General features: G+C 38.5%; 1 protein-coding gene across 2 annotated transcripts in view; it reads right to left on the minus strand.

Annotated features, from left to right (window-relative positions):
* Positions 1–300: 300 nt before the first annotated feature.
* Pde6 (phosphodiesterase 6) overlaps positions 301–11,994 on the minus strand; it is a 14,930-nt gene continuing 3,236 nt past the window's right edge. Inside the window, exons 2-13 of one of the 2 annotated variants that reach the window (XM_017631092.1) lie at positions 6,917–7,184; positions 6,328–6,573; positions 4,497–4,762; positions 4,332–4,427; positions 3,955–4,245; positions 3,635–3,878; positions 3,470–3,561; positions 3,083–3,406; positions 1,950–2,103; positions 1,722–1,881; positions 1,444–1,664; positions 301–1,352 (exon numbers count right to left, since the gene is read on the minus strand). In XM_017631092.1, the coding sequence (XP_017486581.1) occupies positions 955–1,352; positions 1,444–1,664; positions 1,722–1,881; positions 1,950–2,103; positions 3,083–3,406; positions 3,470–3,561; positions 3,635–3,878; positions 3,955–4,245; positions 4,332–4,427; positions 4,497–4,762; positions 6,328–6,573; positions 6,917–7,184 (2,760 nt within the window). In that variant the 3' untranslated portion in view covers positions 301–954. Of the gene's footprint in view, positions 1,353–1,443; positions 1,665–1,721; positions 1,882–1,949; positions 2,104–3,082; positions 3,407–3,469; positions 3,562–3,634; positions 3,879–3,954; positions 4,246–4,331; positions 4,428–4,496; positions 4,763–6,327; positions 6,574–6,916; positions 7,188–11,994 lie in introns of both variants that reach the window. The other variant, XM_017631091.1, reaches the window with a different exon arrangement.

An 11,994-nucleotide genomic window follows, 5' to 3' on the forward strand; every position in this document is an offset into this window, starting at 1 on the left:
CTCGTTTTAAAAATTGTATTTATTTATATATTGCATAGACAATTTTTTAAGTTTTTTATAAAAATATAGTTCATTCAACAGAAAAACCTACAGGAATCAATATACATATTTATATTTTGCATAAAAAATTTTTTAATTTTTTTTATAAAAATATAGTTCATTCTACAGCAAAACCCAAAAAAACTTTATATAGAACTCGTGGAAAATGCAGCAAATACCAAGAAATTTTCATTGAAATTTAAAATTTTTTAATTCTATTCTTAGAAAAATTTTAAGTATGCATGCAGTTTTGTAGCCCATTAAATTTTAGTATAATAAAGTGCAAGTTTCAAGGCGCCCAAAATTAGCAATGATTTTTGAAATTTTTTTTCGCAGAGGGTGTTGCTTCATATAAAAGAGAAGAAACATTCTGCATGGTAAATATAAATAAATAAAATCGTTAAAACGTCAGGGTATGCATATTTTTGTCGCTGCCTGTATGAACGTAGACTTTATTTACTCGTTTGTTTTCCTTTAATAAGTTTTAATATAAATAGATCTTTAATCTTTTAATTTCGTATTGCTGATATTTCGACCCCAAACGCTTTTGAAAACCAAAAAATAAAAATATAAAATTTTTTATTTTGACTTTCTTGCATTAGCCGAATCCTTATTCCTATTTAAAATTTCATCTATTTTCTTTTTGATCCAGTGTTTCATTCATTTTCATTAAAAATTTTGATTCGTTTATTTACTTGTTTGGTTTTTTAGCTCTTTTTTTCCCTTTTCTCTGCCTACTCTACTTTTGCGAGAAGCACATAACATCCATGCACAACTCAAAAAATGCTTTTCTTTGCTGTGAGTGATTGGAAAAATTTTTTACTCCAAACTCTTATCCAATTAGACATCGGTCGACCCTCCACCGCTGCTGTGCTTGTCGGTGGAGGTCACCAAATTCTAATTGGAGGACTTTCGTCACAATAGCGAGCACAGCTTGGAGCGCTTCTTTGACTTCTCGGCCGTGCCGACAGTACCCGCCGACGAGGTCGACGACGAAGCAGAAATGTGACCGGGGCCTGCTGCCGTGGGCTGTGAAGGACTTGTTGGACTTTTATCATCTAAATCTTCACTCACATGAGTGTCTAATAGCTTGAAGGATGATTTTTGTTTGACGCCATCCATGCTGTTGTAGAGCGTTTTTGTTAGCTTCGAACGCACCGCTTTGCCGAGCGCGCCGGTCTTTTTGATACTCAGTCGTGTGCTGCCGCGATGGTGTTCCGGCGTGGAGGCATCATCGCCATGCTGTTGTTGCGGATGACAATTGAGTGTGGTCACCGTGAATTCAATATCCTTAATCTCCTCATCGGCGCAACCTGGTTGGGAAGAATGGAGCGCGTGTATGTATGTTGTAGTACATATATGGAAGTATTTGCGATTATGTTGAAAAATTTTAAATGGACCTACCGGCAAATTCCTCCACTGGTTTATCAATCGTATCATGATCTATCCAAGTCAAACCCATTTCCACTTTCTCAGCTAAGTCTTGCCAATTGCGTCGATTTTCTAGCGTGCCTTCATACAGTGGTGTTATCCAGGGAAAAGTGTCGCAAAGAACGCGATATAGCGGCAAGCAGATGACGTCTATGAATCCTACCTGCATTTTGGGCAATTCATCTTTGCGCTCACTGCAAAAGTTGGCCATAAAAATGTCTGCCTCGAATTTTCCTCTTCTCTTTACTCACCGATCCATCATTGCGATTGGTTGTGTGTTCAATTGTAGCTTCTCTAGATCACCTTGATCGAAAAATTCATCTGCAACCAGCTTGGCTAGTCGATGCTGCACCTCCCAAGGCTTTGCTATGGCACTCACGTCACAGGCGGTCATCATCATGCCGCATAACACTGCAAAGTTATTCAAGTTAGCTTCAAGTTTAATCGAAAATCGGGCACGACACAAAATTGCGACTTACGCTCCTTCTTCTCTTCACTCTGCCAATCGAATTCGCCATTTTCCACGAGCTCCAGGAAAGCATTACGCTTCTTAAAATACATCGCCAGATCGGTGGAGAGTATAGCATTTTCCACGGTTTTCATAACAGAGCGATAGTCCTCGGGCGAAAGTGCCTGATAGATAACAAAATAAAATTAGGTATTTATGGTTCCAGAATGAACGAAGAAGTAGGAGCTGCGTTTTACTGGTTCAAACAGTCCTTTAAGCTCCCGGACTACTGTAATATTTTTAAGCCGAAATTTTGGCGATAAATCCGCAGACTAAGCGGCTAAGCTATAGTCAGGGGAGCAGCTGCTACCTACTCGAAGAACGTCATGCATTGTAAGGAACAATAGGAAGGTTGACAAAGGTGTCTTACTGAATGTAAACCTGTAGTCTTATTGTATATTTAAGGAGGTCTTGCCAGACGATTCCAGCGGATCGCTCTGACGCTTAGCACTGTGATTTATATCTTGCCAGTAAAATTTGATGGCAAAGTTGTCGAGGTTATGTTAAGAAGCTCGGCCTATAAGTTTAATTCAAACCCCGAGCAATCCAAAATTTTTGTTGGAAACGCAGCCACTTGTTGGTCTAAGCAGATCCTTATACACCCTTATGCGCTCAAGATAGAACTGCGTTGGATGTACGCTGTGGAATCAGACCCTAGTGAAACATTTAAGGAATGGTTATATGTAGGATGGTTAGTTTGGGTTTAGAGGTGATTCATAAGACCTGGCTATTTCTCGTGGTGTTACCAAGCCTAGCGGTTATCTTCCAGAATTAGTGCCGAACCCACTATGGGGCTTGCATTAATGTTTTTGAATGCGTCCTCTATGTCTAAAAATGCAACCAAAGCATACCATTCATCTTATAATTTCTTTTCGAGCAGCCTGAGAAGCTAGTGTAGAGCGCTTTTCGAGATTTTTCTGCACTGGCGAGACGCTACTAAAATATTTAGGAGGAAAAAGGTCAGCCTTGGGGGTCTAAAGACTTTGGTGTGCGAAAGGGCCTCACTAACTTTCGTCTCTCTCCAGCCTAGCGGAATATAGCCCATGTTAAGACACTAACCCACTGTTACCTTTAGCTCACTTTTGTATAATATGTAAATCTCACCTGAAATATATTATTGCCTTCCGAATTTAAAATCATTACACACTGATCGAAGTGGTGATGCTCCATGGTGCTTGTCGTATACAAAATAGCCAATGGTGATTCGGTTTTGGTTTGAAATGCATTATTTGTGCCACGATGATCGAGATCGTGACACAAACAGGCCACCAGGAGACCTAGTATTTCCAAGTCAGTCATGAAGCGTTCCATTTTGCCAGTCTTCAGCATAGCGAACATAGTTTGAGCCACGTTGAGTGCATGACGCCAATTGTGGTATTTAACGGGACGGTAATTCTTGCGTACACTCAACACCCAACGGCAAAGTACCTGAAAAGAAACATATGATTAGCTTAGAAATGCACCGCTGGGAGTTACGAGTCGCCGTCTCACTTCATAGGGTATTTGAAATTGTGCGACTAGATTGCATTGTAGAAACATGCGCAAGACAGCGCGACAGGTGTCATCATCACAGAGATTAAAGTCTGCCGAAAGGGAGGGAAAGAGATGATCTCTAAGAATTAAGCATCTTCAGATTTATGAACTTCCAAAACTTACCAATAAACTTAAAACTATAAAGATCATATTTTTCGGCCGACTCAATTTTATCGCTGACCAGCTTGTTAGTATGCTCCGCACTAGCGGTCGCATGATAAGATAAACATTCCAATGCCACCTTCTGCTTGGCCATTAGTTTGCAAGCATTCTCATACATTTGCGTATTGTGTATGCCCAGGCCACAAAATATAGCGAAAGCTTCGAAAATTGAAACATCTGAGTCGGTAAAAGGCAGACCAGTGCTCTAAAATGATAAAAAAAATCAGTATATTTTTTTCTTTTCCATTTTTTCGATTACTACATCTCGATCAGTGCCTTACCTTATTGATCAGCTGCGCCACACCTATTACCGTTTTTTGCGCATTCGCTATCGGCATACATAGAATCGCCTTCGTGGCGTCCATCTCGTTCTCAGTACGGATCTGATTATGCTCGCGCACCCACTCATGTACATCGCTAATGTTTACCGTCTGACCGGTTGTCGCAACAAATTGTGCAATCTGCGCCAACGTGGAATTGCATAGATCATTGACGGAGGGACGAGAAATGTTGGCCGATTGATTGGAGGCGCCCAGCTCGAAAAGCACCGTAAAGCGGGTGCGCGTCTTTTGCTGTGCGGTGCCGTGTGGGAATTGCAAAAGCGCATACAAGAAACACTTTACTCAAAAGAGACTTATTCTATTTGCTTCTTACTTACCTTGTCATCCTTTTCATCGTCCTCAACATCTTTAATGGCGCGAGTTAATCGACTTTGAAGTTGATTTGGCTTTTCAATAATCTTCTCCAAGTGACTCTGTAATTAATACCAAGAATGGTGTATAAAATTTATGCTGTCCACTAAAATTAGGTTCTCTCCTCCTACCGCTTCACAGCAATCCAAATCCACTAAAAACACCGCGCATCTTTCGCATTTCAGCAACTCACGCGCTTCAGTCATAATTTTCGTTACCAAGCATTCCAAATTGTTTTGCTCTTCGAATATGTTGCGCGCCAAGCTCAAAAGTATTTGATTGCGTCGATATTCCTGGACGGACATCTCGAATAGTTGGGCATTTTGTATGCCAATGCCACAAAAGGTCAGGTAACGACGAAAGATCTCTACATCATGGTCGCTAAATTCCATGGAACCTGTGAAAGTGTTGAGATAGACAACGCATGATTTTTGTTAAGCGATTTTAAATAGGTGATGATTCAATATACATATATTCGACGACAAATTCCGCCAACAAATTTACGTGCCCTTCAAATCGAAACTGTTTTTTTATAAGCTGAATATTTCACGACACGAATATACCAGACCACCAAGGGTTGACGGAGTACCTAATAAGGCCTTAAAGTTACGATACACTCAAGGCCGGTCTTACTTATAAAAATGTTTCACACATACACATTTCCGAGTAAGTAAATGGAAAATCAAAAACCGGATAGACCGCCATAATGGAAACGCTCTTTAAAATGGAAACTGCAAACTATATCACAAGAATAATTAGGAGCTATCTATCAGACCGCTAGCTAACGTCCTAAAGCGATAGGATATCTGTGCGGTACAGCGTAGCGTCTCGGTGGGGGTGCTTCCGGGAGCTGTTCTCGGATCGCTCCTTTGGAATATAAAGTATGGCGGTAGTCTGCGTATCGATATGCTTCCTCGTACAAATATGGATTTTCAGATGATATCGCCGTTGTGGTCGTAGCGGANATTTTAGCTTTTTTGCGATGTCGTTATGGAACATGCTGGGATTTTCCAGCTTTTTGCGCAATATTAACTCGCGATCGATTTCTTTCTTGGTCCTCGTTTCTACACTGATTTTTGTTACTAAAAAGAAATGATGCAGTAAGGTGGAAAATGCTTCCAGCTTTTTAAGTGTCTACCGATTTTTATTTTAATGTTATGATTAACCGAGCCATGCTTGGTTATGTGCGACCAGTTTTTTTCGTGTACATTCTTTATCTAGGAAATTGAGACCAAAGCTAACGAGACTATAAAAGGTATGCAAGAGGAGGAGTAGGAATTTAAGCCTCGCGGATCACAAAACAAAGGGAGTTTTAGTAAACAGCAGGAAAACCGCAGACACGATAAGATTTAACGGTTGGTCCGAATCCACCACATCCAAGTCCACAATTAAATATATGGGCGTTATGATTGTTGGCCGAATAAATTTTAAGACCCAACTCGAGTGTGCTTCCAAAAAGGCTTTGAATGTTCAAGCACATCTATCTAGATTTACGCCTAATAATGGTAGTCCTAAACATACTAGAAGAATATTTTACAGTAGGGAGGTCAGCTCAGTTTTACTTTATACTGCTCCAATTTGGGTAAAATGTAACATCTGCGTATCGCTTAAGTACATTGAGAACTGTGTGCGGATTCCGAACATTTTCTGATGAAGCGTTCTTTGTAATGTCAGTATATTTTCTCGTACCGCCTTTACAACGTTCAAAATCGCAAATTTCGAGGAAACTGTAATTTACACTAGGCGGTAATTTAAACGAACTATTGTAAGCTAGTCAAAAAAACTGTAATTTACAGACTGAGGTTTTTCGAGGACAAGTTTTGTGCTCCAAAATGACTGGTAAACTTCCCAACCAAGAGGATTTTGTTTTAATGACTTTTCTCTGCCGACATCGAAAATTTTACAACAAAATAACAGTTGTATTCTTTCTGCATTTACCAACTAATCTTTTTCTCAACTTACCATTCGTTTTATTGATAATTTGTGCTACTCCAATAACATCACCTTCGTAATTACAAATGGGCATCGATAATATTGCATTCGTTTTATAGCCAGTCTTTAAATCTATCTCACAGTTGAAACGTGCATCCTTGTATGCTTCCTTTATGTTGATCGTCTCCTTAGTTTGCGCCACCATGCCGGCAATGCCAACGCCGAACGGTATTCGTATCTCTTCCAATTTAGCCTTCTTAACAGCATCCTTGAGCGCTGCAAACGACAGATGGCAAAATCAGTCAACAGAAAAAATTTTAGATAACAAATAAATCAGTGCATTTATTGTAAGAAAAAAAAACATTGGCAAAGAGGCAAAAGAAAAATATTTATTTTCACTTTTATTTCAATTCGTGCTTTTGCCCCTTGTGATTTGCTCTTCGACTTCATTTGCATGCAACGTCGAGTTCAAATTGCCACACAGACACAGACACAGACAAGTTATTGTNCCTTGTGATTTGCTCTTCGACTTCATTTGCATGCAACGTCGAGTTCAAATTGCCACACAGACACAGACGAGTCATTGCGAGTATTACGAAAAGTAGTAGTGTCGGCTTACCTGTCTTTTGTGTCACATCGAAGAGCTTTGCAACCAGGTATTTATTGTTCGGTGGTCCCTTGGCCAAAAACAATGAGCCACGATCTGCATGAGTAAGCAGCCCCACATTCACGAGAATTTTATGACACAGCACATCAATGTCCAATTCATTGGCCACATCACGAATCAACTCCATGAATAGTTCACCTTCATCCAATTCCATTAAATGTCGTCGACTATCCAGTACTGAATTGCCAGAGGATGTGGACAGTGAGCGAGATTGGGATTTCTGCTTGTGTAGCAAACGGAAGACAAAAGAAGTAAATATTAAATGGAAAATGGTAAATGGAAAATGCATATCTGTGACTGGGTTTAAAAGCAAAGGGCAAATAAAGTGAAAGGTAAATAGAGCAGTTGTATGGTATTCATATGATACGAACGAAAAAATGCTTGTGTCATGGATTACATTTCAGTTTAGCACTGAGCTTAAAGAAACCAATTATTCATGCATATGTTGTTACTGAGAAACTGTGATCTTATTGCAATTCAAATAGGTTTTCTATTTGTGTGCCAAAAAATGTTTTACACTCTTCTCATTGCTTATCCTTTTAAGTAAAAGTTTTTTTCATGAGCTTAATTGGCTTTAGAAACTTCCGTGTGCTTTAGAATAAAAATATTTTTTCAGATATTCGTCTAAACGCCTTGCCTTAATGAATTGTAAGTTTACGGTCCCGTAAACTTTCTTGTATCCAAAGGAGTTTAGCCCAATCAGCATATACTCCTATTGAAGAGCCGCGACAGTCCAATTGACCTGGTCTTTCGCAGAAGTAGATCAGTGCAATCCGGCTTACACACTATTACTTCAGGTATACATTGAAAACCAAGACTTTGTGTTTGGTGCCTTCCTCGATATTGAAAGTAAGAGCTCTATCTTAGCTTGTAGTCGGGAACAACCTGCTATGAGAACTGTCCAACTTATGGTGAGTAGATGTTCCTCGAAGGAAGGAAAGGTTTATAGCTCACGCGAACGACGTGGTACTCATCGTCAGAGCAAGGGTTTTGGGCACATTGTATAATCTTATGGAGGCCACTTAGTCGAGGTCGGGCTTGACCCCGGGAAGGATGCTATCTTGAAAAGCGAATATTGATGAGCAAGTAAGAAAAGGATCCAGGTGCTCTACATTACTATGAAAGCGCTATGGGAAGTCAATTTTGTTGCATGAGGTCATTGAGGTCTAATGAAGTGCACTAGAAAGGTCGACATTCGTGAGAAGATTATACCAAACCGCGAAATAAGACATTGTGGATAGTGTTGCCGCAGTCTGCTCCGTCATGAGGCTAAGTATCACTGGTTGCTACTTCTGAAATATTTAAAACTTCCGACTTCACACCTGAAGAAACAGATCGGTACGCATCAAGGCTGGTTCTAATTGAAAACTTCTCTACACACATTCCTCTAGCTGAGGGGCAACGTCTGCAACAGGGGTTCAGTCAAGTGAGATGATAGAACGCTTTGTTACTCTTAAGTTTAGGCTGCCAAAGTGTTCGGTAGATAGGGGTGGCTACGTACTGGCGAAATATGTAAAGATCAGAAGAATAAAAAATAGCAACTGGTCGGAAAATGTTTGCCATTTTATCGGTCGTCTCGGATTATATTCAAATCAGAAAGACAGGGATATTGCAGGAATTGCGTAGATGATTAATTGACTAGGCAGGGAACGCTTGAGGTCATCTATCCAGACAGGGAGGGTATCTGAGTTCCAGTGACAGCCTGCGTACTGATGAACTCAGTCGATTCAGCAAGCGCTGGTCGAAAGCTTTGACATGCTAAATTTGCATAGTCCTTCTCGATAGCGGAAACTTCCGCAGCTAGCTAGCACCTAATCTTAGATCTAATAGAACTCCTGACTGGACTCAATCCGTTAGGAATCCATGCGGTACAATATAATTTTGCATTGGACTACAGCTGTGTTTTTTTTTTCAAGAAAAAGGTTTAAAAATCTCGACTGGTAACTTGGCTGAAGAACTTGCAAAAATGGAAATTAGCTAGTTGTGGAACTTAAGTTTGGGCGCCCAGTGCTTTTACTAAAAACTTCACATGAATTTCATACAGTTATCGTTCCAAGAAAATTGTCCAAAAGTTAACTCAATGGACAACATAAGAAATGTGTAAGTGAGTCGCGCCTGCCCCACACAACCTTACCTATGCTCCAAATTAAACCTAAAAACTTTACTCATCTGTTTTCCGGTAAAAATTTTACTTATTTTAATTATGGTAAATCACTAAAAATAATTTCTGGTATACACTTGAACGCAGTGCTCAATGCCGCTTAACTTTTGTAAAGTTTAAATGTACAATAACGGTTCAATGGTAATACTCGAAACACTCGCATGACAGATCTACTGATAGCCCATCAATAATAAATAAAGCCAGAATGTCGAGTAAAAGTTTTTCGAAGTTTTCGTTGCGAGGTCACGTGTCTCGTGTTGGCTGCTGATTGTTTTCAATGCAACGTCAATAAAAGTCGGAAATAAATGGATTTTTTTTTTTTTTTTTTTTTGTTGAAAAAACTGTACGCGTGGGCACGCAAACAAATAAAGTACGCGTATTTTTTAGTAAATGTTTTTGCAAATACAGTTACGACTTTTTTTTGATTCACTGACAGTATTGAATTGCGGTTACATTGGGAATGTTGTTGTTGACTCATTTTGAGACTAACAATAAGTGCATGTAGTTCACAAGGTTATTTCAAAATTGTAAATTGGGTTACAACATTTTAGAGGACTTGAGTTGAAATAAGTACCGAAACTTCAATTAGTTAGTGATGCGATTATGTTTTTCTAAATTGTTTGAATAATGCAATGCATTTGAAGTCTTTAAAGCGATAGTGCAATTCTTAAATATCTGTGAATTATTGGTCTCCGTTAATGGTAGGAAATTAATAGGAGGGCAATTTGAAAAGTTAGTGTTATTTTGCATTTCCCGCGCAGTAAATTTAAATGCAATACCGTTCCTGTAAACTCTCATCGATTAACAGACTACTGTAAAATTTAAAAGCCTATTAACGACGAAGAAAAATGGCCGCCGAGATCTTGCGGTTCGACACCATTGAACTATTCTCTGTGAGGTCTATGACGGAGCGGGCATTAAACGGATGTAGTGTTTCATACACAAAGGCCATAGCCAAAAAACATGATAAAAAAATAATTTCGACAAAAGTATTTACAAAATAAAATCTGCAGTCTTATTGTATCACACTGTAGTATGCTCTGTATAATATGCGTAAGATTCCGGGCTAACACTGATATTTTTGAAAGCTATGATATTTTTGAATCTTAAAAGCTGAAATAAGTAGTGTGAAATCTCAATTTAAAAATCCGATAATAAACGCGATATAAGAAGACTAGCTATGTATGCGTGTTATAACTAATTTTAAAAGGCTTTTGTGAAACTGAGAAAATAGCTCACCTCTTAAAAAATAATAAATAAAATGCATAGTATACTATGCTCACGTTTTTTATGGTACGTATAAAATGTTAACACGCCACTCAGCAGACATTTTATTTTAAAACTATCAATGAAGACTGTAACAACTTGCCAAGCAACGTTGCTCAAACAACTCGTAAATTTTATGAATAAACTTTATGAATTGCTTGTTCAATTTGTTCTATGTACATATGTATTTTGGCCAAAAGTGCTATAAAGCGCAACAAATGCAAAGCAAGGCGGAAAGCAAGAAACCCGCCAACCGGAAGCCACATAAAAACACACATTCAAGCAACAACAACTGGCGACACACCAAGTAGAAAATATCAACAGCTGCCGGCGAATGCAACTTTATGGCCAATAGTTATGAAAATACATACATACATACATACATACACTTATTTATATATAAAATTTAATGGCTGTATNACACACATTCAAGCAACAACAACTGGCGACACACCAAGTAGAAAATATCAACAGCTGCCGGCGAATGCAACTTTATGGCCAATAGTTATGAAAATACATACATACATACACTTATTTATATATAAAATTTAATGGCTGTAAAGGTTTATGCACTGTTCGTAAATAACGGTTAAATTTTAAAGTGTTACGCAAGCAGAGCGAGTTGTTCTATGTACTGTAGTTGTTTTTAATGCTCGCTTAATGTTTTATTTTGTTGCTATTGGGAAATTGGCTTTGCACACGTACATATGTATGCACATTAGGGTGGTCCAAAAATGCATGTAAAAAAGGCAACATCGGAATTTATAGGCTCTCACCGCTTAGAATGGTTCTATACTGAAAAATATACCGGAATTTTTTTTTTTTTAATAAAAAAAATATTTAAAGGTTGCTCAAAGCGCTTAAAGTTTTCCATGTATTTATTATATATGGAAAAAAACCCGCTTTTCGTAAAAATGGTATATGATTCCTGAAAATCAATATTTTTCCATCGGAAAACTCTGTTTCACTTCAGGAGATTCCCACTAATAATAATCTTTTATTTATTTAATAATTTTTTCAAAGTAACTATATTTTATAGGTCCGCCAAAATCCCCAAAAAATGCCAGCAAATGCAATAGGGAAAAATGGTTAAATAAACAATTGGGTTTTCTTGAAGAGAACCAGATTTGTCCGATCGAAAAACATTGATTTTCAAGAATTCTATACTATTTCTACGAAAAGCTCTAAATATTTCTTGATTTCAAAATAAAAAATAATAGGAGTATATTTGTTCGCTATACATAGAACAATCCCAGGGGGTGTGGACGACCCTAATGTACACACTTATGCAGTTAAAATTGGCTGCGAAGTTGCCAGGCTCTTCGCTGTTGTTAGGCATAATTTATTTTTTCGCATTTTTTCACTTATCAGCACAATATTGCATATCGTAAATGCAACGGCTGATATTAAGTGACCAGAGTTGAAGCGCACTCAACTCAGGTGTAGCCGGAGCTTAAGAGATATCGACTTGAAATTAACTGTGTGAGTGTATCTAAAATGCACTAAAAAAAGTCTACTGGAGTTAGGAAGTTAGAGCGCGTGTAAAGCGTCATCCTCCCAATCTAGCGCTGGTGGGTGAGTAGGAAGCTTTGGTATTAGCACC

The sequence above is a fragment of the Rhagoletis zephyria genome, unplaced genomic scaffold (genome assembly GCF_001687245.7).
Source record: "Rhagoletis zephyria isolate East Lansing unplaced genomic scaffold, Rhagoletis_zephyria_1.1 Rzeph_scaffold_08388, whole genome shotgun sequence".
Classification (NCBI taxonomy): Eukaryota; Metazoa; Arthropoda; class Insecta; order Diptera; family Tephritidae; genus Rhagoletis; species Rhagoletis zephyria.